Source organism: Peromyscus californicus, unplaced genomic scaffold, assembly GCF_007827085.1.
Source record: "Peromyscus californicus insignis strain IS unplaced genomic scaffold, ASM782708v3 Scaffold_22__1_contigs__length_63687245, whole genome shotgun sequence".
Taxonomy (NCBI): Eukaryota; Metazoa; Chordata; class Mammalia; order Rodentia; family Cricetidae; genus Peromyscus; species Peromyscus californicus.
Genome location: NW_026294525.1, coordinates 13,232,767 through 13,257,923, shown reverse-complemented (window position 1 = coordinate 13,257,923; position 25,157 = coordinate 13,232,767). Strand labels below are relative to the sequence as shown.

Below are 25,157 nucleotides of genomic sequence, written 5' to 3'. Positions count from 1 at the left end.
ATGCCAATTCCAACATGGGAACCAAGAAAGCAGACATCCCCCAGTGGAGAAATGAAGAGCCTGGAGGACACCTTGATCACACACTCACACAGGAGCTAATGGAAGAATCCCATGTCTAAGCCATGCCCAGACTGTAGAGCCACAGAAATTCTGGCTGAATAAATACTTCTTACTTGAAGCTCCCAAGCTTCAAGCTAACCATAAGACCTACCCTACTGGAAGAAAAGAGGTCACTGAAGTCATCCATTACATGGCCTAACTATGCCGAGGAAGAATTCAAAGGAAACCAGAGAGACTGGTAAATATCTTTGACCCTTTTTGTCAGAGCACACAGGGTACTGTCAAGGTCTAGAATCTGCAATCTGTTGCTCTATGGATTCCAGAGTCACAGTCTTCCTCTGTCACGTCCTGAGCTACCCATAACCCCATTGGCTTCTACTTCCTGCTGCTCCCAACCTAAACCCAAACAGATCATCCCTAATAGATGGTCTACCTCCATGAGGGTCTTTCCTTCAACTCCCCCATATTCTAACCTCTTACTCGAGAGCCAGCCATCAGCTAAACATAGCGACCCTAGATTGGGTCACTTCCATCCTCTGGGCTGTTAAAGCCCTCAAAGCTTGCATCCACTACGGTACTTATTGTGCTGCATTTTAGCCATCTGTTTTCCTGTCTCCATTGTCCTGAGCATCCCACTCCACGGTTACAGTGACCTAGGATGGTGCCTGGTACACAGTAATATTCAGGAAACAGTTCTCCAATAATGAAGTCATCCATCCTACAAGATGTTTATCAAAATCTTAACATTCTCTGGCATATTACACTGACTAACCCAACACATTAATCAGCTCTGCACACACCACGAAATGAGTGCTAGTGGTATCTTTTCATCATTAACTATTAGAGAATTTCTCTGAACTTGGAGTTTCTTTGTAAAACTGTACTGTTCTTTTCCTTGCCCTTTCCAGCCTCATTTTTGCAGATTTTTGGGATGCCTGGTTTTTCTCTTGACTAGCTTGGATGTCTGACTACCCATACACACTCAGCTATCTCATTATTGTCCTCATGATTGGTGACATTTCTTCCTGGAAAGGGACTCAAAATTTTTAACATGAAAGGACATGTGTACTTCAGAATTGAACTGCGGGCTCCAGAGAGGCTTTTCAGAAGCATGAATCTTCTGCTAATTTAAGTTGACTACAGAGCACCCTGCCCTCCGCCTGCTGGTATTATAGTCTCAATGTAAAAACAAGATGCTCCTGTTGTGAGGAATCCTTCATTAGGGGAAGCTGTGCAAACAGCTTCAGTATGTCCTGCACACTGTCCCCTATTCCCATGTGACAACATCTGTTGGTTTATTACCACAGAATATATGCCTTCTGCTGCCTGGCTCTCACCACACTTCTCAGCTGAAATGCCTAAAGCTGATAATTAGAAAGTAATCTCCTGGCCAGGTAGTGGTGGTCCATGCCTTTAATCCCAACACTCAGGAGGCAGAGGCAGGCGAATCTCTGAGTTCAAGGCCAGCCTGGTCTACAGAACGAGTTCCAGGATGGCCAGGGCTACACAGAGAAACCCTGTCCGAGACAGAGAGAGAGAGAGAGAGAGAGAGAGAGAGAGAGAGAGAGAGAGAGAGAGAGAGAGAGAGAGAGAGAATATTCTCCTGATCTAGTAAAACACATAGATGGTGCCCTGAATGAGTCAGGTGAAACCCTTATTTCTATTACTGTTTATTTTTGCTGAAGAGCCAGTGATGGCAGATGTCTGCAGAGGAATAGTACTTTCTGGACATGAACACGTAAACTAACAGCGATCAGACTCTATGCATAAGACCCAAACAAGATCAACCTCATCCCAAATCCCATCATGGACCCAGAAAGGGCTCATACGTTTTACCCCTAGCTGAAAAGATTTAGGCAATTGAAGGCTGAGGGGGGAGGGAGAGTAAATTGACTTCGGGGATATAGCCCCTGAGTGGCTACCCATGCTCTGGTTGAAGGTCCTACCCTATGCACATACAAGCAGCGCTAAGTACACTTGGTGGGCTTTAAAACAGATAGAAAGCATACACAGCTGAGTGGGAAAGTGGTAGTGGGGGTGGATTTTGATGGAAATATATGAGTGTATGAAATTCTCAAACAATAAAAAGTTTTAGAGCTGAGTATTGTGCTGGACACAAAATTACAAAAACCAAATTACACACAGTCCTTCTTTGCTCTCTGGGATCTGGGAATTCAAACTTTGAATCAGACTGAATGTAAGATTGAAGCCTGCCATGTACGGATGCTGCGGTGTGAGGGATCCGGCGCTTTTAAAAGGTCACAGTCGTCCCACTGTGAGGAGGTTACTTTCTCTGCTCTTTCCTCCTCCCACACAAGTGTTCTGAGATGGCCATGAATCTCTCTGCAGTCAGCTCTTCTTTGCCTGCCCTAGCTCCCACCTCCAGGTATCCCAGACTGAGACAGCCTCCCCTCCCACCTCCCAGGTAGCCCTGTCTGAGACTGCCTTACCTTTAACGTGCTGTTCAGCGTTCTGATCTTGTGAAGCTTCTCATTTATGGATGGGTTCTTGCACCGCTTCACAAAAGACTTTCTCAGCTCCTTCTTGGTTGAAGGTCGCCGGTCCCCGAGAGGAGACAGACTAGCTTGCTCCAATGATTTGTAGAGTTTCTCCATCTCATCATCCTCAGATACTTTTATTTCTTCTGTTTAAAAAGAACAGTATCCACAAACCCAGTTAAAACCAAAGAGCAAACATCAGACAGTGTGGTCCTCGAGCATTCCTGTTCACACCTTCATCTCAAACTTCTGGTCTCCAGAAGCGTAAAGCCATGATGTTCTGCTGTCTGGACATTCATACCATGCTACTTTGCTACTCAGGAGACCACGAGCCATTTAAAGACATGTAATTGTAACCTATTCTAATAAGACTACGCACTGACTTATTGCTTGGAGACTTTGGGGGTACAGTAAAGGACTTCAATGTTACAAATGTTTGTAACATTGACACAATGTAATCCACTTCTAGCCCTTTAAAATCCATATCCTTCTCAAGCAGAAATCCCATGCATTTCATTCTAACACCTCCTAAAGTCTTAAATCAGTTCCACATCAACTCTGGTCAGTATCACATCCAAATAGCCTCAAAGTTACGTACTGAGAGGCTCAGAGAGAATTTGTCTGGGTGCAAAATTCCTTTCTGTTTCTGAAGAAGCAGATACATCACCTTACAGGCAAGCCCTGCAAGCTAATGTTTACCCAAGTCTGAACACCTACTGCCCTGGTGCTTCCCAGTGTTTTCTGAGGAAGAAGCCTGCCCATTGGCTGGTTGTAGAAAACAGTTGTCGTTTCTCACCCTGTTCCACACTATCTGCCCCTTTTAACTCCACCTATCTGGCCTCAGCTCACCTCTAGAGAGCAGTGAGCCTTGGCAGACTACTAAGATATAGGCACAGGTAGGCCAATGGGGACCAGGAAGACTCAGTTCTAGAATATTTGTTTGGGGGTGTCAGAGATGCTTTCTACATTAAAAAAAAAGAGAGTAAATATAGTAGCAAATGGGCCAGAAGTTTCCAGGAATCCTCCCAAGAATTAGAATGGAGCCAGTGCCCTCTTGGAGCCCTCTCAACCTGAGGAACCAGTGTGTTCCCCTTGTGAGGCTACACTGGGTGTGGCTTTCAATCATTGGTCGCCATAGGGACCTTAAATGACAGCATCAGCTCCTGAAGGAAATATTGACTCTTTGCGTGGCTTTTATTTCTCATAGACAATTTCAATTCATTGTTCTTTGTTTCCTGAAACCAATCTTGGGAAATAGGCACGAAGAGATTCCTTGCCCGACAAACCCCTCAGTGTTTCTGTCTCCCCTCCTGTGCTGAGGAAAAGATTCAGAGAGAGCCCTACTGAACAGCACGATCATGGAGTGGGGCTGAGCAAAACGGGCTCTGAGGCAGACACACAGGATAACAGAGGAATACCAGAACGCAGGAACTTTGATCACATCACAGTTTATTCTTCGGTGACTAGAAGCCCTTCAATAGGAGCTTTGGTCCCTTTACCTCAGGCAATTTGCTACGAGTTGTCCTCAGGACTTGCCTGACACGGAGAACAACATCTTCCTAACACCTGGCTTAAAGTGTTAGCCAGAATATTTTTTTCTTTTGTTTGAGATGATATCTCACTATGTAGCCTCATAGTGATGAGCTGGAACTGGTGATGTAGATCAGACTGTCCCAGAACTCACAGAGATCAGCCTATCTCTACTCCCTGAGTACTGAGATTAAAGGCACTCGCCATCACTCCTGACCCAGACCAACTTCTTGTCTCCTAATCCAATGGTCTCCTATCAAAATGGGGAGGAAAACGTGTAAAAAAAAAAAAAATGTGGCTAAAGACTTTTGGCCTTGGGTACTGTGCAACCATAAAAAGTCAACTTTTGTCAATAAACTCAATCTTTTGTCAATAAACTCAATAAAATAAATCCCCATGGATAATCACTAGGGACATGAAAATTAAAACCACAGAGGGATGCCATGTCATACTTATTAGGATGGCTAATATAAAGAAGACAGACAGTAGTTAAGAGTGTCCAAGGATGTGGAGAGATGGAAGCCCTCATTTACCACTAGTGGGAATGAAAAGGTTAATGGTCTTCAAGATAGTACAATGCCAACAGGACCCTGCAATTCCACCTCTATATTTATATTAAAGGGAAATAATAACACATTCCCACATCAGTTGCACATAGCTACTCATAACAGCATTATTCAGAAGAAAAAAGGAGATAGACATAAGTAAATTTTTATCAATGGTTGAGTGGAAAAAGGGAACGTGGTGCGCACACACGAGAGGACTAGTCAACAACTTAAAGAAATGGAGTGCTAAATCACCCACCACGTCACACCAGGGCTTAAACTTGGAATCATCATTTTTTTAAAAAGTCACAAAAGACCACAGATTCTATCGTGTGAAATATCCAGATCAAGCAAACTAAAGGAGACAGAAAGCCACCTGGGAGCCCAGGACACAGACAGGAATGAGGAGTGCCTGTAACGCGCAGGGCTTTCTTTTTGTGGAGTTGAATGTTCTCTAGCCAGGCTGTGGCGATAGCTGCACAGCTCTGTGAGGAAACTACAAACCACTGAACTATAAATCTGAGGCTATGTGAAGCATGTAACTATAGTGGTAAAAACTAAAGGAGGCTCTTATAAGGTATCATGATAGGAGGTAATGTGTTCACAGAAAAACCCTTAAGCCCTAGAGATAATCTAGAGATTGGAAAAGTCTTAAAAATAATGGAGCCAGACACTATGATCCTAGCGGTTGGGAGGTAGAGACAGGAGAATATCAAATTCAAGGTCAGCCTGAGCTATATGAAAGATCTTACTTCACAGAAACAAAGGCAAAGACATATAACTCCTAAAGAAGCATTAGGATTGAGAACTTGTCACAAACATAAGGACACATAACCTGGTATGCCCTCTTTTTCATAGCCAAGCAGGTAGTACTCTATCTAAAAACTCCTAACTGTATTTATTTCATAAATAGCATTTGCAAAACACACTTTAATAAACAAGCAAATGTGTGAAAAAGCTAAATAAAAATTGTTTCATTGAATTTCTTTGTACTCAACAAGCAGTAGCTACTAAAGACAGAGATAAAAGCACAATTTGCTTTTCATGAATACATTACGTGGATAATTATGCCAGGGCAAAACTGTAGTAAGATAATTCATCTGGCTCAACAGATATTAAAGCAGTTAAGATAAAAATAACCTTAGGGATACCGAGGCACAGAGTGTGCTCTCCAAATTAAAAAAAAAATGAATAGGATTTTTTGGGTAATTTTTATTATCTTTTAACATACATAAAATATATAATGTTTATGGAGTCCAGTCAAAGGGAGGGAAGAGGGATTATATTAGCAAGGGGGGAGGGGTCAAGATCATGATAGGGGAAACCACAGAGACAGCTGACCTGAACTAATGGGAGCTCACAGACTCTGGACTGACAGCGGGGGAGCCTGCATGGGATTGAACTAGGCTTTCTGAATGTGGGTGACAGTTGTGTGGCTTGGTCTGTCTGTGGGGACCCTGGCAGTAGGACTAGGATTTACCCTTGGTGCATGAACTGGCCTTTTGGAGCCCATTGCCTATGGTGGGATACCTTGCTCAGCCTTGATGCAGCAGCCAGGGACTTGGTCTTGCCTCAACTTCGTATGCCAAACTTTGCTGACACCCAATAGGAGGCCTTCCCCGAATGAGGAGTGGATGGTGGGGGGAGCAGGAGGAGGAGAGGGAGGGGGAACTGTGGTTGGTATGTAAAATGCAAAAAAAAAATTTAATATCAGAAGCTATATCTGCCCCTCCCCACCCCACACACACACACGTATCTTTCCCTAGTTTAAACTTTGGGTTGTTATGGTAAGGAGTGGGTGTATCCAGTTAAAGACCACCTGGAAAAATGAAAACAAATCAGCAATCTGGTTCTTCTTCCTCAGCAGAAACCAGAACCTGAGAGACTAATGTCAGACTTCTAATAATACAATTCTGAAATGATTCACAAACTTACAGGAAATGAAAGGGCAGACAGTACCATCAGGAGTAAAGAAAATACATCACTGGCTTTCCAGCGTGTCCTAATCTAGGAGATGTACGGTGTATTACCAGACACCCCGGGGACACATCTGTGACTCAATCTAGTCCACAGCCCAGACAGGGGATTTATACTGTTTTTACCGCTGTTAGAGGCCAGTGCTTTCCTTGGTCATTGTTGTAGGACCATGAAATGAACACCCAGTAATAAAAGAAGCAGGTGGTAAATGGAAACACGGGATAAAGGGAGACCCAAAGCTACACATGCATGGCAATACAACTTGCCCCTGACCGCAGTAGAGGAGAGATGAGTCCTTCTGAATCAGTATATCTGCTCTATGCTGCTGGGTCACCCTCCATTGACTGACCTGATTGATTGCTGTATGAACTCAGGCTTTGCCAATTAAGCCTCTCTGGATTAGTATTTGAATATTTTATGGGTATGAGTGTTTTGCCTGCATAAATATATATGCACCATGTGCATGCATGCCTGGTGCCAGCAGAGGTCAAAAGAGGGCATCAGATCCTCTGGATCTAGAGTTGCAGACAGTTGTCAGCCCCGATGTGGATGCTGGAAACCTAGCCCAGGTCCTCTGCAAGAGCAACAAGTGGTACTCTGAAGCTCTGCACCGTCTCTCCAGCCCCTCTAGGTTAGTCTTGTAGTAAAATAATTTTAACATCCCTCTCTGTAAACACGCAGTTCTTTTCTGAATTATAATTTCATTCTAGAAAGCACTAGTTTATCTTTCTTGTCTTACCAGATTGCAAAGATAAAGAGGAAAGGGTTGGCAGGAAAGATCCCTCGTCTCTCTCCCATTGGAAATGGAAGCCAAGCGCGTTATTTCCACCTCCCTTATCTCCCGAGACAAAACAAATAAATTTTGTCTGACAGTGAAGTGTCTCCTCTCAAGTGTGTACCATAGTCTTCCCACGTGGGGCAGCAGGACTTCAATTCCCATTGACACATGGACACCTTATGGTCTACTGCCTCTCAACTTGCTAGTACTTTGCCAAGGTTGAAAGCATTATCTCAGAGATGAGGGAAGTAGAGAGTCCTGAAAAACAGTCAGTGATTTTCCCCCTAAATGCCAATTAGTGGTGGGTATTAAAAATAAAAGCCCCATTCTGTGTAGGCTCATATGTTTCTAGATCATTCTTCACAAATCTGAACAGGGAAACAGTCTCCTGGGGAACTTAGGAAAACGCAAGCTCTGCTTCAGCCCATCTGGGATGGTACTGATATTTGAAATTGTGTGTGTGTGTGTGTGTGTGTGTGTGTGTGTGTGTGTGTGTATCTATGTGTGCATGCATGAGTGTGTGTGTACATGCATATGTAGATGAGTGCTTGTGTCTAAGTGTATGCTTAAGTGTGTGTGTGTGTGTGAACACGAGTGTCTGTGTATGTGTGCACATGCACAGGTGTGTGTTCCTGTATATACTGGTGCACATGTACATTTGCATGCCTGACATTTGCATGTCAATCTGGGTTGTCATTCCTCAGGCAACATCCATCTTGGTTTGGGATTCAAAGTTTCTCAGAGGGATCTGAGACTCATGGAGTAGCCTAGGGTGGCTGGGGAATCCCAGGACACCTCTTCAGCATTGAGACTACAAACAATTCACCACAAATGCATTTTCACATGGGCCCTAGGGATCAAATCCAGGTCTTTGGACTTGCAGTTATTTCTCCAGCCCTTCTAGACCTTATAGACTTTTGGCAAGCTCTTAGGTGCATGGACTATACTTTCAGTAGCAAAGCTGGACCACCTATTGGTAAAATTTCACCAGCCTGGATTCATTGGCAGGCAAAGGGACTTGAATGGCGAGAAAATTGAGACTTGTCCACCAAACAGCATTGACTGTCTCTGGGCCATATTCTAATCTAAGAGAAAAGGAAGACAATCCAGCTTTGCTCAAATGAAGGGCACCTGAAATCAGTACTGGAAAGCACCAGTATGCCACAGGGTGAATAGAAAAGAATTTGAAGTAACTGTTGGTGACCTTCTATGTCAGATACACTAACTCAGAATGTGTCAAAGACTAGTAAACTTTCTCCAGATTTGAGTCAGTTAGATTCAGAAAGGGATGTTATGCATAAATCCCAGGTCCTTGGGGCTGGAGATCTGGCTCAGAGGACCTAGGTTCAATTCCCTGCACCCACATGATGACTCACAGCCATCTGTAACTTCAGTTACAGGAGATCCGGAACCAGGAAATCTTTTGACCTCTAAGCACCAGGCACACATGGTACACACCCATACATGCATGCCAAACACTCATACGCATAAAATGAAATAAACAGATCTGAAAAACATAAAGTAACTACAACCCAGGTCCTTTATAGCAAGATTGGAGACATACCAATGTTTTAACTAATGCTTAGAAGTTCTCTCCTTCTCAAGACTGTGCAAAATGAATGTGTGGCTCCCTCCTCCTCCTCCTCCTCCTACATGCCACCCTATTGTCTGCTTCTGGCAGGACAGGACAGCTCCAGGAGGCCCAGAATTTGCCTGTCAAGAACACTGTATGCAGATTATCTCTTGAAATGTTGTATTTTCAACTCTGCCTCCCCCACTGTCTTATTTTTGGTCTTGCTTGTGCTTTCTAGAATGTGGCTGTTTATTTTCTATTTAGAACATAAAAGCTGGCTTCAGAAGACAGGAGAGAAATTCATACACCAGATTTCATACCAGGGTCTGAAAAAGAAACCGTTTAGAGAGTTGAAAAGTCCAAATAATGTCCCAAGGGAGATCATTTTAATCCTCAGATGTAACGCATTTGGAAAGTACTAGGGAGAAAAAAGTATTGCAAGTGGCACATTTCACATGCAACGTTCTAGTGTTCAAGAGCAACAACAACAAAGCCATGGAAGACACCTGTCACCAACAAGGCAAACAAGAAAATGCTGATCTGTACACACTGAATATCCTGAAAAGAATATTTAATATATAGCACCTGATGCCTAAGAGATGAAAAGGCTTTTCTAGTCATTCTTTATGTGGTCATTAGACAAGCCTACATCACAGCAAGACTTGAATTATGGCAGACTTTCAGCACTCAAATAAGAACAAATCTAGACAATTCATTTGAACTTCAAGGTGCTTCTGACCAAGCACAGAAGCAAAGAATAATGCTGAGGGACAAGTCTCCAGTGTCTACGGCTGTAAGGGGAGCAGCTACCACCCCGTTTTCCTTCCATGACAGGCACTGCATTAACGGTTCTACCAACATTCCCTCAGCATCTTCCCACAGCCCTGTGAGGGAGCCTCATCAGCACTGACATCAGGAGAGAAGTCAACATAATGAAAGATCACAGAACTTGGCCAAAGGCACAAGGAGACAAATGTGGGTTCCAAACCGAAGGCTATCATTCCCCATACTACAGTAGCCTATAAACACGGTGTGATACAAACATGGGTTTTATACCCAAGGTTATTATTCCCTATATTGTTATATCCTGTGACTAAGGTCTGGATGGTGCAGTTCAATCTGAATAAAGCTCAATGGAGACTCTTGAGCCAGACAATCTGCAGATATTGGAGCAGTAGCTAGCTGAATACTCAGACCCCTCTTTTTACTACTCTTCCTGCAAAGGAAAAAGACCTACTCAGAGCTTTGAGTGGGTTTCCTGCTTAAATGATTAGAAATTCATAAGCTGACCAGAAATCCAGGACCACTCAGTCTAAACTGGACAGAGAGCAGAAGCACTTCCATTCTGCATCAGGAGAGTTGTGACTGCAGCCTGTGTATGTTAGCAGCAGATACAAATACAATAAAGGTATGAGTGATTAGAAAGGAGAACCAGGTGTGGAGCCTTGCACAGCCTTGGTACAGTGGGAAGGGGTTGGACCTGCCTAGACTCAGTGTGCCATGCTCTGCTGACTCCCCATGGGAGACCTTGAAAAAAGTTAAAATTTTTACAAATATGATTCATTTTAAGTGCACTTCCATAATCATGGCTGACTGTGTGGTTCAGTGGCAGGCCACCTGGTTAGCACATGAAAGGTTCTGGGTTCAGTCATTAGCAGGGTAACACATGAGCAAGGAAAACCAAAAGCTTGAATCCATTTATACAGACCAGAGATGAACAGTTACAAATAAAATAAAAATAGAACTTGAAGTGGCATTTAAAATATAACCTGTGGAAATTAACAAAATAGATTCATGGCTTCTATAGAGAAGAGTGGAGATCATAAAATTTTATTAATAAGATGTTAAAAAATAAAAAAGAAATGGTAAAAGGTTAAAGGAATGATTTTTATGAACTGAAAAAATTAAATAGTAACAATTTATGCTTCTGTCAGGTTGATTCTAAGGATACAATGTAATCCAAACCCAAGAGTATGTGTGTTTGTGTGTGTGTGTGTGTGTGTGTGTGTGTGTGTGTGCGCGCGCGTGCGTGCACGCGCGTGTGCGCTGGCAGACAAGTATAAAAAAAAATACCTGGACATTAAAATGATCAATAACCTAACATACCAAACACCCTTTAAAAGGAACAAGGTAAAAATATTTTCCTAGATACTAAGATTTCAATAAAAACTAAAAGAATAGTCTGAGGCAGGGCAGAAAAACAACAGACCATTGAACAGATGGATGTCCATAGATGGAAGAAACAGACTGACAATAAAAGGCGTCACTGAGGACTTAGGAGAACATCTGGGAGAAAGATCGTGTTTCAAGTAGAAGATATTGGGGGGAGCGGGCTACACACGTGAATAAAGCCAGGCAGGACTGCATCTTGTTGACAGAGCACAGAGAAGTGACTTCAAGCCATTCCTGCAACAGGAAACAAGAGCCTCGTAACATCAGTGCAGGCAGCTAAGGAGACGGTGCAGCTGGTAAGGTGCCCGGTGAGCCGGTATGAGGACCTGAGTTTAGAGTGACAGAACCCACACAAAGAGCTGGCTTAGTAGCACAAGACAAGCATAGGGTGAAGAGAGGGGGCGTCTCTGAAGATCATTAGTCAGGGGGCAGCCTAGCCAAGCAGAAATCCAAGCTCAAGAAAAGGCTCTGTTTCAAAAGAAAGACTCAACATCAACACAGCATGCACCTACACACGGGCAGACACATATACAGACAGACAAACAGAGAGAACAACAAGAACATATACAAATACCATCAATACACATAAAATCAGTGCAGGAAGGAGTTCCTTATTTAAGATGTAAAAATGGTATTAACCAAAAGCCCCTTTAAGGTGTTTTATGCCTCTAGTAAGCGATTTCCTCCCACAAGCCACCCTCTTCTCAAAGGTCCCACACCTCACAATATGGTCACAAGCTGAAGACGAGCTCTAGCACATAAGCTTCTGGGAAAATTTATCCAAACCATTACACCTGACACCAGCAATTACTACTGAGCCTGGGAAGGAACAGGAACTCTAATCCACTGCTGGTGGGAATATAAAACATCAGTGATGCGGGGAAACAGCCTATCATTTCCTACAAAGTTAAACGCATTCTTATTCTACAACTCAGCAATGGCACACCTTGGTGTTTACCCAAAAGAGTTGGCAACTTGTAACTACCCACAGCTGCACACAGGTGTTACCTGAAGCCTTAACTCTCATTTTAAAGATTTAGAAACAGCTCTGATGTCAATTGTAGTTGAACAGATAAAATGAGATCAATCCACACAATGGAATATTGTTCGGTAACTGTTTTAAAAAAATGACCCATCGAGCCATAGAAAGGCATGGGAAAATCCTAAGTTCCTATACCAGATGGGGAAAATGTCCATCTGAAAAGGCTACATCTCTATGGCTGTAACCATGTAACATCAGAAAAGATAACACCAAAGAGATAATAAAAAGACTGACCAGGAACCATGGCACAAGCCCATAATCCTAGCATTCTGGGAAGCTGAGGCAGGAGGATTTACACAAGTTTGAGGCCAGGCTGGACCACCTAGTGAGTTTCACAAAAGCCTGGACTGTGATGTGAGATACTATCTCAGTAACATTAAAACAACTCCCAAAAGATTAGCAGATGTCTGATGCTTGGAGAGGAGTAGGAAGAGAAGCATAGGGGACGCCTAACATGGTGGACCTCCATGAGACTGCTGTGAGGATACATGACATTACGTATCATCAGATGCAGAAAACTGTACAGCAAAGAGTGAACCCTAATATCGACTCCAGACTTAAGTTCATAAGAATATATCTGCATTTCTGTGGGGTGATACATCTACAACACACCCCCATGCGTGAGGCTCAGAGAACACTCCAGAAAGATTGTAAGCATGAGAGAACCAAGATGTCTGCTGTGAGACAGTATCTTTTACATAGGAGGGAGCTGCATCCATGAAATCGTAACAACATGGCTGCCTGAACAAGACTTGCAGAAATGACACCACTTGACATGCCAACATGGATGTCATAAGGCCCGCCCCCTAGATGAAGACAGTCAATAGCTGTTAAGATAAAAAGAATCTATTTTCTCCAGGGACTCAGTAAGCTAAATATAAACATATATATGTATGTGTATGTGTATACACATGTTGTATATACACATGTGTATGTATAGAAAAAATGCAACAATATGAAAGGAGAAGAGGCCATGAATTTAAGATGGAGTGAAGGGCACTCACAAGGAATATCTCAATATTTGTTTTTGGTTGTAAGAAGTGAACCACATGCATGCAGAAAGTTAACCAGTAGAGGACTGTAGGGGCAGAGAGAAAGGTACAGATAGCGTGCCTTCTGTTCTCTCAGGTTCTCGACAAGTCTAGCATTGTTTCAAAAGCTACGCCTATGAATTTCAAGTGTATGCTTCCACCAGCATTTTAGGCAGTCGCCCAAAGCTGGGCAAGATGTGCTCCCCAATAGATAAGACTTCTCATGGTGCTTTAAAACAAGAGCGTGCTAGAAAGCAATGGAGAAGAACAAAGGCAGTGGTGGAGAGGAAACCTAAGATGGTGGCTGCCGTGTGTGTGTGTGTGTGTGTGTGTGTGTGTGTGTGTGTGTGTGTGTGTGTGTGTGTGATGCTATTCCATGTATATGATGTTTTTCACCATAACAAATCATCCTCAATAAAGAAACACTAAAGGTCTAAATGAGCAGAGAGGCATGAAAAGCACTAGAAAACGAAACACTTATCCACAAAGAGAAAGAAGTTATAAGAAAAAAAAATGGAAATGGCTGAAGACCATTGTGATGATTCTCAAACCCACTCATGTCCACTAGACCTTAGGATGAGCCACTAGGAACCTCTGCAGAACTGATAGCCCAGAGGTGGCGGGAACGGAGCAGATGACTTGGGCTCAAAGGTACGTGAATTCAGAGATGACTCTGACACCAAATAGCAAAATGTCCCCTAGCTTTCCTTCCAGCGTGCTCTTGTAAACTCTATGCATATAAAAGAAGAAGAAAATGCTCAAGAGTAGTTGATAAACCACAATCCCAGTAGCAGAACCTTAAGAGGAATTCCCAACATGAGGAACATCAGAGAGGCTTCTCTTCCCCCTGGGAATAAACAGGGTGTTCTAATCTGAGAAGGAGTCACAGCCACGAGCAGGGATGTGTCTGGTGTCATTGGCCCCCAGAGCGGACTTCTTTTAATGCCCTTTTTCAATTCATGGATGTGTCTACATAAAAGGCTTCCCCTTAAAACTCAACTTCTCAACACAGGCATTCTCCTGCACCATCACCGCATGTGCTTCCCCCTGAACATACCCATCTTCCACCTTTAGCTGTGACCTCTAACCCCAATCGATTTTTCTTCTTTCCAGCTGCCCCCCATTTTCCTGTTTCTGGAATCTAGACTTCACTCATCACCAGCGTCAGAATCCCTGTTCCAGTGAGATGCCACAGCCTCCCACTCCTACTTCCTTAGCCTCCGCAAAATGCATAGAACTAAGAAAGATTTTTTTAAAAGGCAATGAAAATCTAAGTACCACAAATGACCTAGTTATATGGCAATAACGGATTTGCAGGCAACCTAATCTGTTTATTTTATGGTAATTAAGAGAGATCTTTGGCACCTAACTGGGAGCGATGAAAGACCTAGTGAGCCAGTCATCCGTGCCTGAGATCCAAGCCATGACAGCCAGCTGTCATGTATACAAGATACTCCTATTAGTAAATATTTATCACCACTTTAAGATCATTTCTCATTCTACTACAAAATAGTATCCCTGGGAAATACTCGATGGACTAAATTAAATTCCAAGTGCACAATCACAGAGATGAGGCAGGACACAGAATCCTCCATCTCTCCTTTGTTTCCAGTTTCTACCTTTACCCTGGGTACCACAAAGGCTTCCTAACCTCTCTTAGTTCCGGCCTCCCTTTATCCTATGATAGTCTGTGATCTAAGACTAAAGGAGCTCTTTGAAATCACAGGTCCAACTATGTCATCATCTCAGTTACAAATGGGCATGCCTTATCTGTTGAATAACAATGCCTAGTCCATCATTCAATAATGTCCCAATTTCCCTCCCACCTCCCTTTCCCAGGCCCCACCTCCATGCACAGGATTCCTTAGGTGCGACTGTATTCTGTGTACCTGCTTTTGTAAATCCCTGTGTGTCTCCTTTGTGACACTTTTCTGCCTTGCTTTCTTTTGTTAAACATGTCTTAGCCTTGCACTCACCCCACTAGATATGAAGATGCTTTAGCACAGTCATCTTTAGATGTTAGAGTTGTGTTAGCACAAAGTACGTGAGTGCATGTCAGAACCATCTTCATAATACTAACAGAAATGCTAAATTGAGTTGAGTTCAATATTGGACTTAGTTTCTTTTTAATTCACTTGTTAATCTTATATTTCATAGCAATGGTCAGAAAATCACTCCCCAAAGAAAGGGAGAGCCCATAGTAAAACAGATGAGAGGAGCATGCCATTAACCCCACCACCTCTTTTCCAGCTGTGCTTTGTTGAAATGCTTAGTGGAGAATCCCTAGAGTTGTAGCAATCTGAAAGTTGCAGTAGAGAAAGACAAGCCAGTGTCATTAGGTGTCATTAGCATCCCCTCCCCCTTTTCTAATGGCTTGCACTGGAGGGAGAAATGTCTAAAAGGATATTTGAATTCAGAATAAAATTCTAGCAACCACAATTTTAATTGCATACCAACTGCAAAATATTTCTTCCATTGTCTAAATAAAAGAAAGGCTATAATACACGCTGTCTGCTCTTTTCAGAACTCAGTTATTAACCTTTAAGATTCTTTTCTAGGATAAAAGCCTCTTTCCCCAGAAAATGCATCTTGAGACTCGATCTTAACCTTCTAAAATTTAATTCCTCTCATGGATGACACTGAAACTTCAAGCCCAATCTAAAACCCTCAGCATAGTATTTTAGATACTAAAATTTCAGAGATTCTTCCCCACCTTAAAAAGTTAAAACAATAATTTTTAGAAGTCACACAAAAAAGCTACCTTCTTCTCCGACAGGCAAACATATACATGCACAAACACCCAACCTGATTACTTAACAGCGAAACACAGCAAACGCAAGAAAAGATTGGGCTGCCGTTTCTATGGAGACCACATGATGTGGTTCAGCTCTTCTGGGAATGAAACCAAATCCCCAACAGCAGTAGAAAATCAGCAGCAAGAATTCTGTAACATATGGCAACTGCCAACAAACCAGTGAAGGAAAATACCTTCATTCTCTCTTCCTCTCTACCAGGAGAAACACCTGTCCATCGAGCTATTTGAAAAATCACCTAGATTGTGTTGGTCTTTCTGTGTGTAATTCAAAACTGATTGCCACCAGGTCTCTTTATTCTTAGATTAAAAGAGCTGTTGGCTCCCAGCTGGATTCCTCAGCACATGAATTCCCAGGATGGCATTAGACAGGGATGAGCAACACATGCATCTTCCCATGACTCTGTTTAGTAATCCTAACGGGAAACTCAATCTGCAGGGCTATCTCCTGGGAAAGAATGTAAATGGGATTTTAGTATCTCTGATGCTTTGGAAGTCTTGACTGTCACAGAGAGGAGAGGGTTATTTCTACATCTTTTTAAATTTATTTATTTATTATTATTATTATTATTATTATTATTATTATTATTGCATGTGTATGAGGTGTGGGTGTGCACATATGTGGGACAATATATGTGCAGATTAAAATATATGTGCAGGACAATGTTTTAGAGTCAGTTCCTTTCTTCTACCTTTATGTTTGTCCAGGGGCTCAGACTTGGGCTCTCAGGTTCATAGACAAGCACTTTATCTGCTGAGCCATCTTGTCAACCCCTTCTTTACTTCTCCTTCTAATTGAATGGTTAGTGTAAGTTCTTAAAGGAGAACAATAGTTTGTTTGGTTCTCCTATTCTTAACATCTATGTCTTCTTTTTTTACATTTATTTCATTTATTTATTTATTTCTATGATAGTTTTGTACAGTGTTTCAATCATCTTTACTTCCTCTTCCACAGCTCTTCCAAGCTCCATGTCCTCATCCCTACCCTCCCAACTTTGTGTCCTTTTAAAACAAACAAAAAACCTTCAAGACTAATTTGTGCTACCCATATATTCTTGAATGTATGCAAGACCATATCTGCATCTTGTAAGCACCAAGCTGAAGGTCACTTAAGATTAACACTTGAAAATTCTTTGTGTTGTCACAAGAACAAAAATACTATCAATATGCAACACACACTCTACACTCAATGAAAATGGCCATCTTCAAATGGGTAAACACCTCCAATGATGAGGGCATACAGGTACAAGCTACCTACTTCGCTTTCAACAGCTTATCGCTTCAAAAAAATAAGTTTCTTAACTCACTTTTATACTTCCCATTTGATTATACCGCTGACCTCAGCTGTATAAGCCCATGGAGATATAATTAAACCCAACACTTTGTTTGCACAACATCACAAATATTTGTGGCCAGATGGAGTACACTCCTTCCATCCCTCATAGAACAAGTCTCATCTGTGCCCTCTTCCTCAGTGGTGATGCTTCCTGTCTCTTACCCACCCTACCTACTCAACCACCTCTAGAAGTTGCTCGACTTGAAAAAAAATTCTTAATAAAAAAAACAAAATTAAATATCATCAGCATACAAAAAAAAAGAAAAGTAAGTAGTTGGCCCAGATTGGAAGTATCAATATAAAATACTATTTAATGTAAAGCATCCACTGAGAAAGCCCTAGAGAGCAATGACAATTGGGGTGACTTTAAATATAAGTTACTAGCTTGATTATTCAAATTTACATCTATAAAAATAACACACATACACACTAGCACCCTGGCCTACAGCTGTGATCCCTGGCCTAAATTATTCTCTTTGAAAAAATAAATTAATAGCGTATATCTAAAAATAGATGCTTTTAAAAAGGATTGACATTATTATCTATTCATGTGTATATGTGTATGCCTCTCTCTCTCTCTTTGTGTGTGTGTGTGTGTGTGTGTGTGTGTGTGTGTGTGTGTGTGTGTGTGTATAGTGCATAGTGCAGATGGTGCACACAGAAGCCAGAGAAGGATATAAGATCCCCTTGGGCTGGAGGTACAGGTGTTTGTGAGCTACCCAATGTGGGTACTAGGAACTGAACTTGGTCCTACAAAAGAACAGCTAGTGAACTAAACTACTGAGCCATCTCTCTAGCCCCCAAACTTGAGAACTTAAGGACAGCCTCCTTGCTTAGGGTAGGGGAGAAAGAGTCATCATTCATGTCATTGGGCAACTCCTGCAAGTTAGTGCAGGAATTTAGCAAGTCAACTTTCAGCAGTACACCAAAAACTTACGATGCAACTCCATCATTCTCCAGTAGCTCACTGATATATCAGATAACCTTGTTTTACACCAGGATGAATGAGACACAATTAGAAAAGACTTGTCATGAATGGATAATAATAGAAACAAGTTTGTCCTGAATCAAATATGAGAGTTATGATAGAATATTTAAAGACACATTAATGATTTCTACACACCACTATTTCCTTTGTTAAAAGAAAACTGTTTTCCAGGAAGAAAAGCTGTTGCCTCCTCTGTATTAAAGGTGCTGCCCTCCAAAATGCGTGTGAAGGTTTTGCCTTCCATTAACTGCACAGATGCCCTTAGGAGATCACTGATTGGCCCTCTACAACAAGAAGATGACTGCTCTAAACCCATGTGACAAGATCCAAGTGATATAAATCTATCTCACAGATCCCTGGGTCTCAATTACCACAAACCCCCAGAGCATAGACTATGGAACCAAAAAGGGGTGGGGCTGGGGGGGTTCATTCTCAAAATGATGGAGAGGTATTACATTATGATCACATACCTACCTGCCTCATAGTCTAAAACAGTGGTTTTCTTTTCTTTTTTTTAAGATAAGGTTTCTCTGTGTAGTTTTGGTGCCTGTTCTGGAACTCACTCTGTAGCCCAGGCTGGCCTCAAACTCACAGAGATCCACCTGCCTCTGCCTCCCGAGTGCTGGGATTAAAGGCGTGTGCCACCACCACTGGCAAAACAGTGGTTTTCAACCTGTAGGTCATGACCCCTTCATGGGTCAAAGGTCCCTTTCACAGGGGTTGCCGAAGACCATTGAAAAACACAGATATTTTCATTATGATGCCCAACAGTAGCAAAATTACAGTTGTGAAGCAGCAACAACAACAAAAAAATTGATGCTTGGTGTCATGACAACATGAGGAACTGTATTCAATGATGGTAGCATTAGAAAGGTTGAGAACCACTGGTCTAAAGCACTTGGTTACTGACGCCTACAACAGATAATTAGCGGCCTGGCCATAGGAGCTGCCACAGGCAAAATCTACAAAAGGAGCTGGAGGCTAAGCCCCATGTAACTAATCATCAAACCGCCATTCACCAGTTTAAACATTTTAGTTACAAATTTATAGCGGAGTTCTATAATACTCCCACAAATATTCACCATGTAAAGAAGAGGAAGCAGTTTCCTGGTTTACCTCTGTCCATCATCCTTGTTCCAGGAGCTCTGTCGGATGGAACCGTCAGATGGTCTTGATTGCTGCTCAACGAAGAGGTGTCATCGCTAGATAAAGAGTTCAAAAACCCGCTTTCCGAAATGACGGAGCTGTTTTCTGGGGCCCGGCAACTGCTTGCCTCTGAGGATGCGGTTGTGTGGACCTGTACGGTAAATGTCAGGGGCTGCCCCACCTCTTCAGCCGCAGGCGTGCTGTTCACCATGTTGAGCCAGGACTGTCTTTCTTTAGATCCCGAGGAAGAAGCCCGGCTGGGTGCCTTTACGGTATTTTCCAGAGAGGAGAAAGAGCATGATGAATCTCTCAGTCGAGGTGAAGAGGAAGACGCCCGCCGTGCAGCCTATTTCCCACCAACAAAATCAGGAGGAAAAGGAGGAAGAGAGACATTATGATTAAATTATCATTCTCTTCACTGTGTTTTTATTAAAATTCTCCCAGAACTCTTTGAAATGGTGACTAGGAATAAAAAAAAAGTCAAAGGACAAATGTATGATACTTATTATTGTATGGCAGTCGCCAGGAACCAGTCTCTAAAACTGATTGGTGTAATTTTGAGTTCACCATATAAGATCTGAAAAAAATCTCCATATTGAAAATTTTGACTCAAAAACTTAAGCCTCTCGAACCATTTAAAGACTCTCTTACGACAGTTTTTTTCGAATGCTTGTGGGTACAATGACAACTTGTCATCTCTTCTTGAACTCACAATGACATCAGCAAAAACAACTGAGGAAGGTAATCAATAGAAAGAAAGCAGAGGTTTGGGGTGTGGCCCAGGAGAATACTTCCTAGCAGGTGTGAGACTTTTTAGTAACATGGACCTATTCCTTAGCACATAACCAACTATCCACCCATAACTATCCAGGTTAAAAAAAATGCTAAACAAGCCGGGCGGTGGTGGCGCACGCCTTTAATCCCAGCACTCGGGAGGATCTCTGTGAGTTCGAGGCCAGCCTGGGCTACCAAGTGAGTTCCAGGAAAGGCGCAAAGCTACACAGAGAAACCCTGTCTCGAAAAACCAAAAAAAAAAAAAAAAAAAAATGCTAAACATAAATGACATAAAAAGTTTAATTACAAAGTTAACATGTTATTATTTTGTGACTGGGAGGGGGGAGTCCAGATGCCACAGCATGTGTTAGAGGTCAGAGGAGTCCATTCTCTCCTTCCACCACGTGGGTTCCTTGTATTGAGCTCAGATCATCAGGCTTGGCAACAAGCATCCTTACTGATAGAGCCATCTTTCCAGGCCCAATCACTTACAATTTTTAATGCAGCTTCACCAGGTGAGACAATAATATAATTATAGCCTCTGAGTCCATGAGAGAGAAGCAAAGGCTACCCCATTGATGGTGACAGGCAGGTTGCCAAATGATCAATAAATCTACTGTGCCCATTTTCATATGCATGTATTGTGTATATGTGTGTGTGTATGTGTACATGTGTGTATGTGTGTATATGTGGTGTGTGTGTGTGTGTGTGTGTGTGTGTGTGTGTGTGTGTGTGTGTGTGTTGTGTATCCTGGAAGCCTGAGGACGATGCTGAGAATTATCTTCAATCACTCTTCCACCTTAATCATTGAGACAGGGTCTCTCAATCAACCCCAGAGCTCATCAGATGGCTAGTCTCCACCTTCTAAAGCTGAAATTACAAGCAAGCTGCCACATCTACCTAGCATCTACTCGGAATCTGGGATCTAAACTCATGTCTTCATGCTTTCATAGCAAACATATTAGCCACCGACCCATCTCTTCAGCCCAGAAATAAACATACTTTGAATATTAACATGACACTAAAATGTCTAGTAAGATATGAAATGACCACAGGCATGAAAATGTTTCATTCAGCAAAGTGTCAAATAGCTTGACAGCTGGCTACCTTAAGTCACCAAGACCAATTAATGACTAAGTGATCCAAGATCTGTAAGTCCTACTTCTCTAGGAGAGGAACATACAGGCTCCATACTATCCAAATAAATGCAAGGATATTTTACTCATTAGATGGATCTACAAAGTAAGTGTTCACATAACACACACATGCTGCTCCAGTCCTGGCACATTCTCCTATTGTGAACTATTTTGGTCAGACTTGCCTTCCATTTGGTCAGCTTTCCTTTGTTACAGAGACAGAGCCTGAGCTCTCCTACCATGGTGCTTTAATTGGATTAGAGAAAAATGGGGTATTTGAGAAAAAGACTGTATACTCAGTTGGAGCTATATATATATATATATATATATATATATATATATATATATATATATATATATATATATATATATATATATATCAAACTTTCCTTAAAAAAAACTTCTTAACTAAGTGCTGGCCATGTCTGTGAAGTGTATTCTTGTCCGTTGTTATTCGGTGAAAATGCTTTTAATCGTTGTTCTCAAGACACCACACAACATTTGTAGAATTGTTTTCTTGCTTCCCTTTTTCTTTTTGGTGCCTATGCATGTGTGCGTGCATGTCGATGGGCGCTGCCTGATGACCTCAAGTATCTTTCTCACAAACACAGACCGCCTGTTCTTTGAGACAAGGTCCGCCATTGTCCTGGAACTAACCAATGAGTCCCTGGGTTAATCCCATCTCTGCCTTCCCAGTGCTGGGATTATAAGCACATCGCCACACCAGAATGTTTAAATGGAGTCTGAGGATCAGACTCAGGCCGTCCTGCTTACAAACCAAGCACCTTGCCAACCAACGGAGCCATCTCCTCTGCCCTAGATTTTATTTTAAAATAAAAAGAAAATAGGAGTGAATAAAGAAACAGAAAAGAAAAATGGAAAGAATTAGGGAAGGTGGAAAGCAAAATGAAAAGGAACAAAGTATGTGTGTTAGATGTTGGAGGTCAACGAACTAGCAAGTGAGTGATAGGGAACAAATTGGACATGGAGTTCATTTCAGAAGATTCCATCTGGGACTATTTTTTTGTAAATAATGCTGTGCCACAACATGAGTTATTATTTCTAAGACTCTGTAGCTACCAGTAGCCAATACCAGGCATAGAATTCTAGCCTTCTGGGAACTATCTTTATCATATGCTCACAAAATAGCAAAGGAAATAAAGGCAGCGAGACGTAGGTCCCCTTCTCTTCTCCCCTTCTCTGTTTGACTAAAGTGTCTCTCCTTCAAGGTCAGTTCACATACCTGGTTCTGTAAGCAGTCTCCCCAGCTGCATCAGGCCGTGAGGTTACAATACCTGGTGCCTTCTTCTAACACACCAGATCAATGTCATCTTATTTGACAACTTATATTGCTATTGCTGATTGACGGCTAAGTCTATTTTGGTGAGCTACTTGAGAACAGGCTGTTTTTAGTCATTTTTACACTTCCATTTTTTCCGCTTGCATTTGTGCCCAACACATAGCTGATGATAAATTACTGCCAGGAAATAATGGATCAGAGAACCAGCTCTGTGAAGAAAATCTCACCACAGTAGTTTAGTCTCTTATTGAGGAGCTCCTCAGATTGCCATCAACTTGCTGAATAGAACGGCTAACTTCAGGATAGAGAAGAATTACTGAAGTCGGACACAGAGAGCATGTACAACCTCAAGTCAGCTAACTTCAGGATAGAGAAGAACTACTGAAGTCGGACACACAGAGCATGTACAACCTCAAGTCAGCTAACTTCAGGATAGAGAAGAATTACTGAAGTCGGACACACAGAGCATGTACAACCTCAAGTCAGCTAACTTCAGGATAGAGAAGAATTACTGAAGTCGGACACACAGAGCATGTACAACCTCAGTGACATGGCTTACTTTATTGAGGGAACTGTTGACAATGTGATTTAATTCATTTCTTGATGTTTGAGCTTGAAATGTTTTTCAATAATAATTCATAATAATCATATTAATGATTGCAGCTTTCACTTATTACACTTATCTATCTATGCCTCTGTGGAGTAAGTACACACACACACACACACACACACAAATAAAGGTCACAGAACAGCTATCAGGGGGAAATGGTTCCATCTTTCTACCATGTGAGTCTCTGGGACCAAGCTCAGGTTAACAAGCTTGGTGACAAGCACCTTTACCTACTGATATATCTCACTGGCCACACGATTAGAGTTTTAGTTGACCGACTCAAGAACTAAAATAGATTTTCTCATTTTCTCTGGAGGACATTTTTATTACTAGAAAACTTGAATTAAAATGCTACTTAGGCCGGGCGGTGGTGGCTCACACCTTTCATCCCAGCACTCGGGAGGCAGAGGCAGGCGGATCTCTGTGAGCACGAGGCCAGCCTGGTCTACAGAGTGAGATCTAGGACAGGCACCAAAACTACACAGAGAAACCCTGTCTCGGAAAAAACCAAAAAACAAAAAAAAAAGTTACTTAGCTCTATAGTCCTTAAAAAAAAAAAAAAATGTGTCCAAAACACAAGTTCAACATGCCCCATCTCATCTCTGTCCACTCTCCTGGGCACTTCACAGTTTTATCTTCTTCACAATACTTATCAGTACTCAAGACAATTGTTTGAATTTTTGATTTGCTGTCCCTGCTAAGTCACTTCATAATAATGATGCTATGGGGAGCAAGAGTGTCCTCAACAGGACCTAGCAGGTGGCAGGTGCACAAAATCATGTTATCAGCTGTTTGATTGGCAGGTACATCAATAGGAGCAAATAATTCAGTGTGATGGAATATGTTTTTGATGATCTGTTTTCTTTCCCGAGATATGCTGTCACTGTGTAGCCCAGGTTGGCCTCAGACTTGGAGTCCTCTGGCCTCTGTGCCTGAGAGCTGGGATTACAGGTATGGGACACCATGCTCAGACTAAAACAGTAGTCTTGGTAAAATATAAACATCTTAAGATTTCTGCCTGCAATATAGTCAGGTTTACTTCTTTGGAACTTGGTTTCCTCATTTGTAAAACTCAAACAGGAGTTTTCTGAGAGTCAGATGAAGTGATCCCTCTTAAGGGATGTGTAGAATCTCTGCACGAGGGAGCACCATTCTACATGCTGAAGAAACAGCTCAGCAGCTAAGAGAGGGCACTGCTCTTGTGGAGGAATGGACTTTGGCTCCCAGTGCTCATATCAAGTGGCTCACAACTTCTTGTAACTCCAGTTTCAGGAGATCGGATACCTTCTTCAGGCCTCCAAGAGCAATGCACTTATGTGTACATACCCACCTACACATAATTAAAAATACCAATAAATACCTTTTTAATTGTTTTTTCTTTGAGATAGGGTCTCTCTATTATACAGCTCTGGCTGTCCTGAAACTCACTCTGTAGACCAGACTGGCCTTGAACTCATAGAGATCCACCTGCCTCTGCCTCATCAAGTGCTGGGATTAAAGGTGTGTGCCACCATGCCTGGCCCATAATTTTTTTCTAAAGGAGTGCCTGAGGAAATATTCTTGTTGTGTATGGATGAAGAAGACATACTATCCACCCACTTTACTATCCATGCATTCAAGTTCAACCATTGGCTAGACACTTATAAACATCACTAATAAACATATATTAAATGTGGCCCAGCTTTAATAATTTGGTAATTAGGGGTCTAGAGGGATGGCTCAGAGGGGAAGAGTGTATATTACTCTTACAGAGGTTCCAGGTTTGAGTCTCAGCACCCACATGACCTCCAAAGGCTACTTCATGCATGTGTTGTGCATATATTCACTCGGGCACACATACACACACTTA

The 25,157-nt window shown here is 42.1% G+C and overlaps 1 protein-coding gene across 4 annotated transcripts in view; it reads right to left on the bottom strand.

Moving 5' to 3' along the window:
- The window catches only part of Ipcef1 (interaction protein for cytohesin exchange factors 1), an 84,833-nt gene that overhangs the window by 5,618 nt on the left and 54,058 nt on the right, over positions 1-25,157 (bottom strand). For all 4 annotated transcript variants that reach the window (XM_052750923.1, XM_052750922.1, XM_052750925.1 and 1 more), the window contains 2 exons: positions 19,459-19,834; positions 2,511-2,704 (listed from right to left, as the gene is read on the bottom strand). In XM_052750923.1, coding sequence (XP_052606883.1) covers positions 2,511-2,704; positions 19,459-19,834 — 570 coding nt within the window. The remainder of the gene's footprint in view (positions 1-2,510; positions 2,705-19,458; positions 19,835-25,157) is intronic.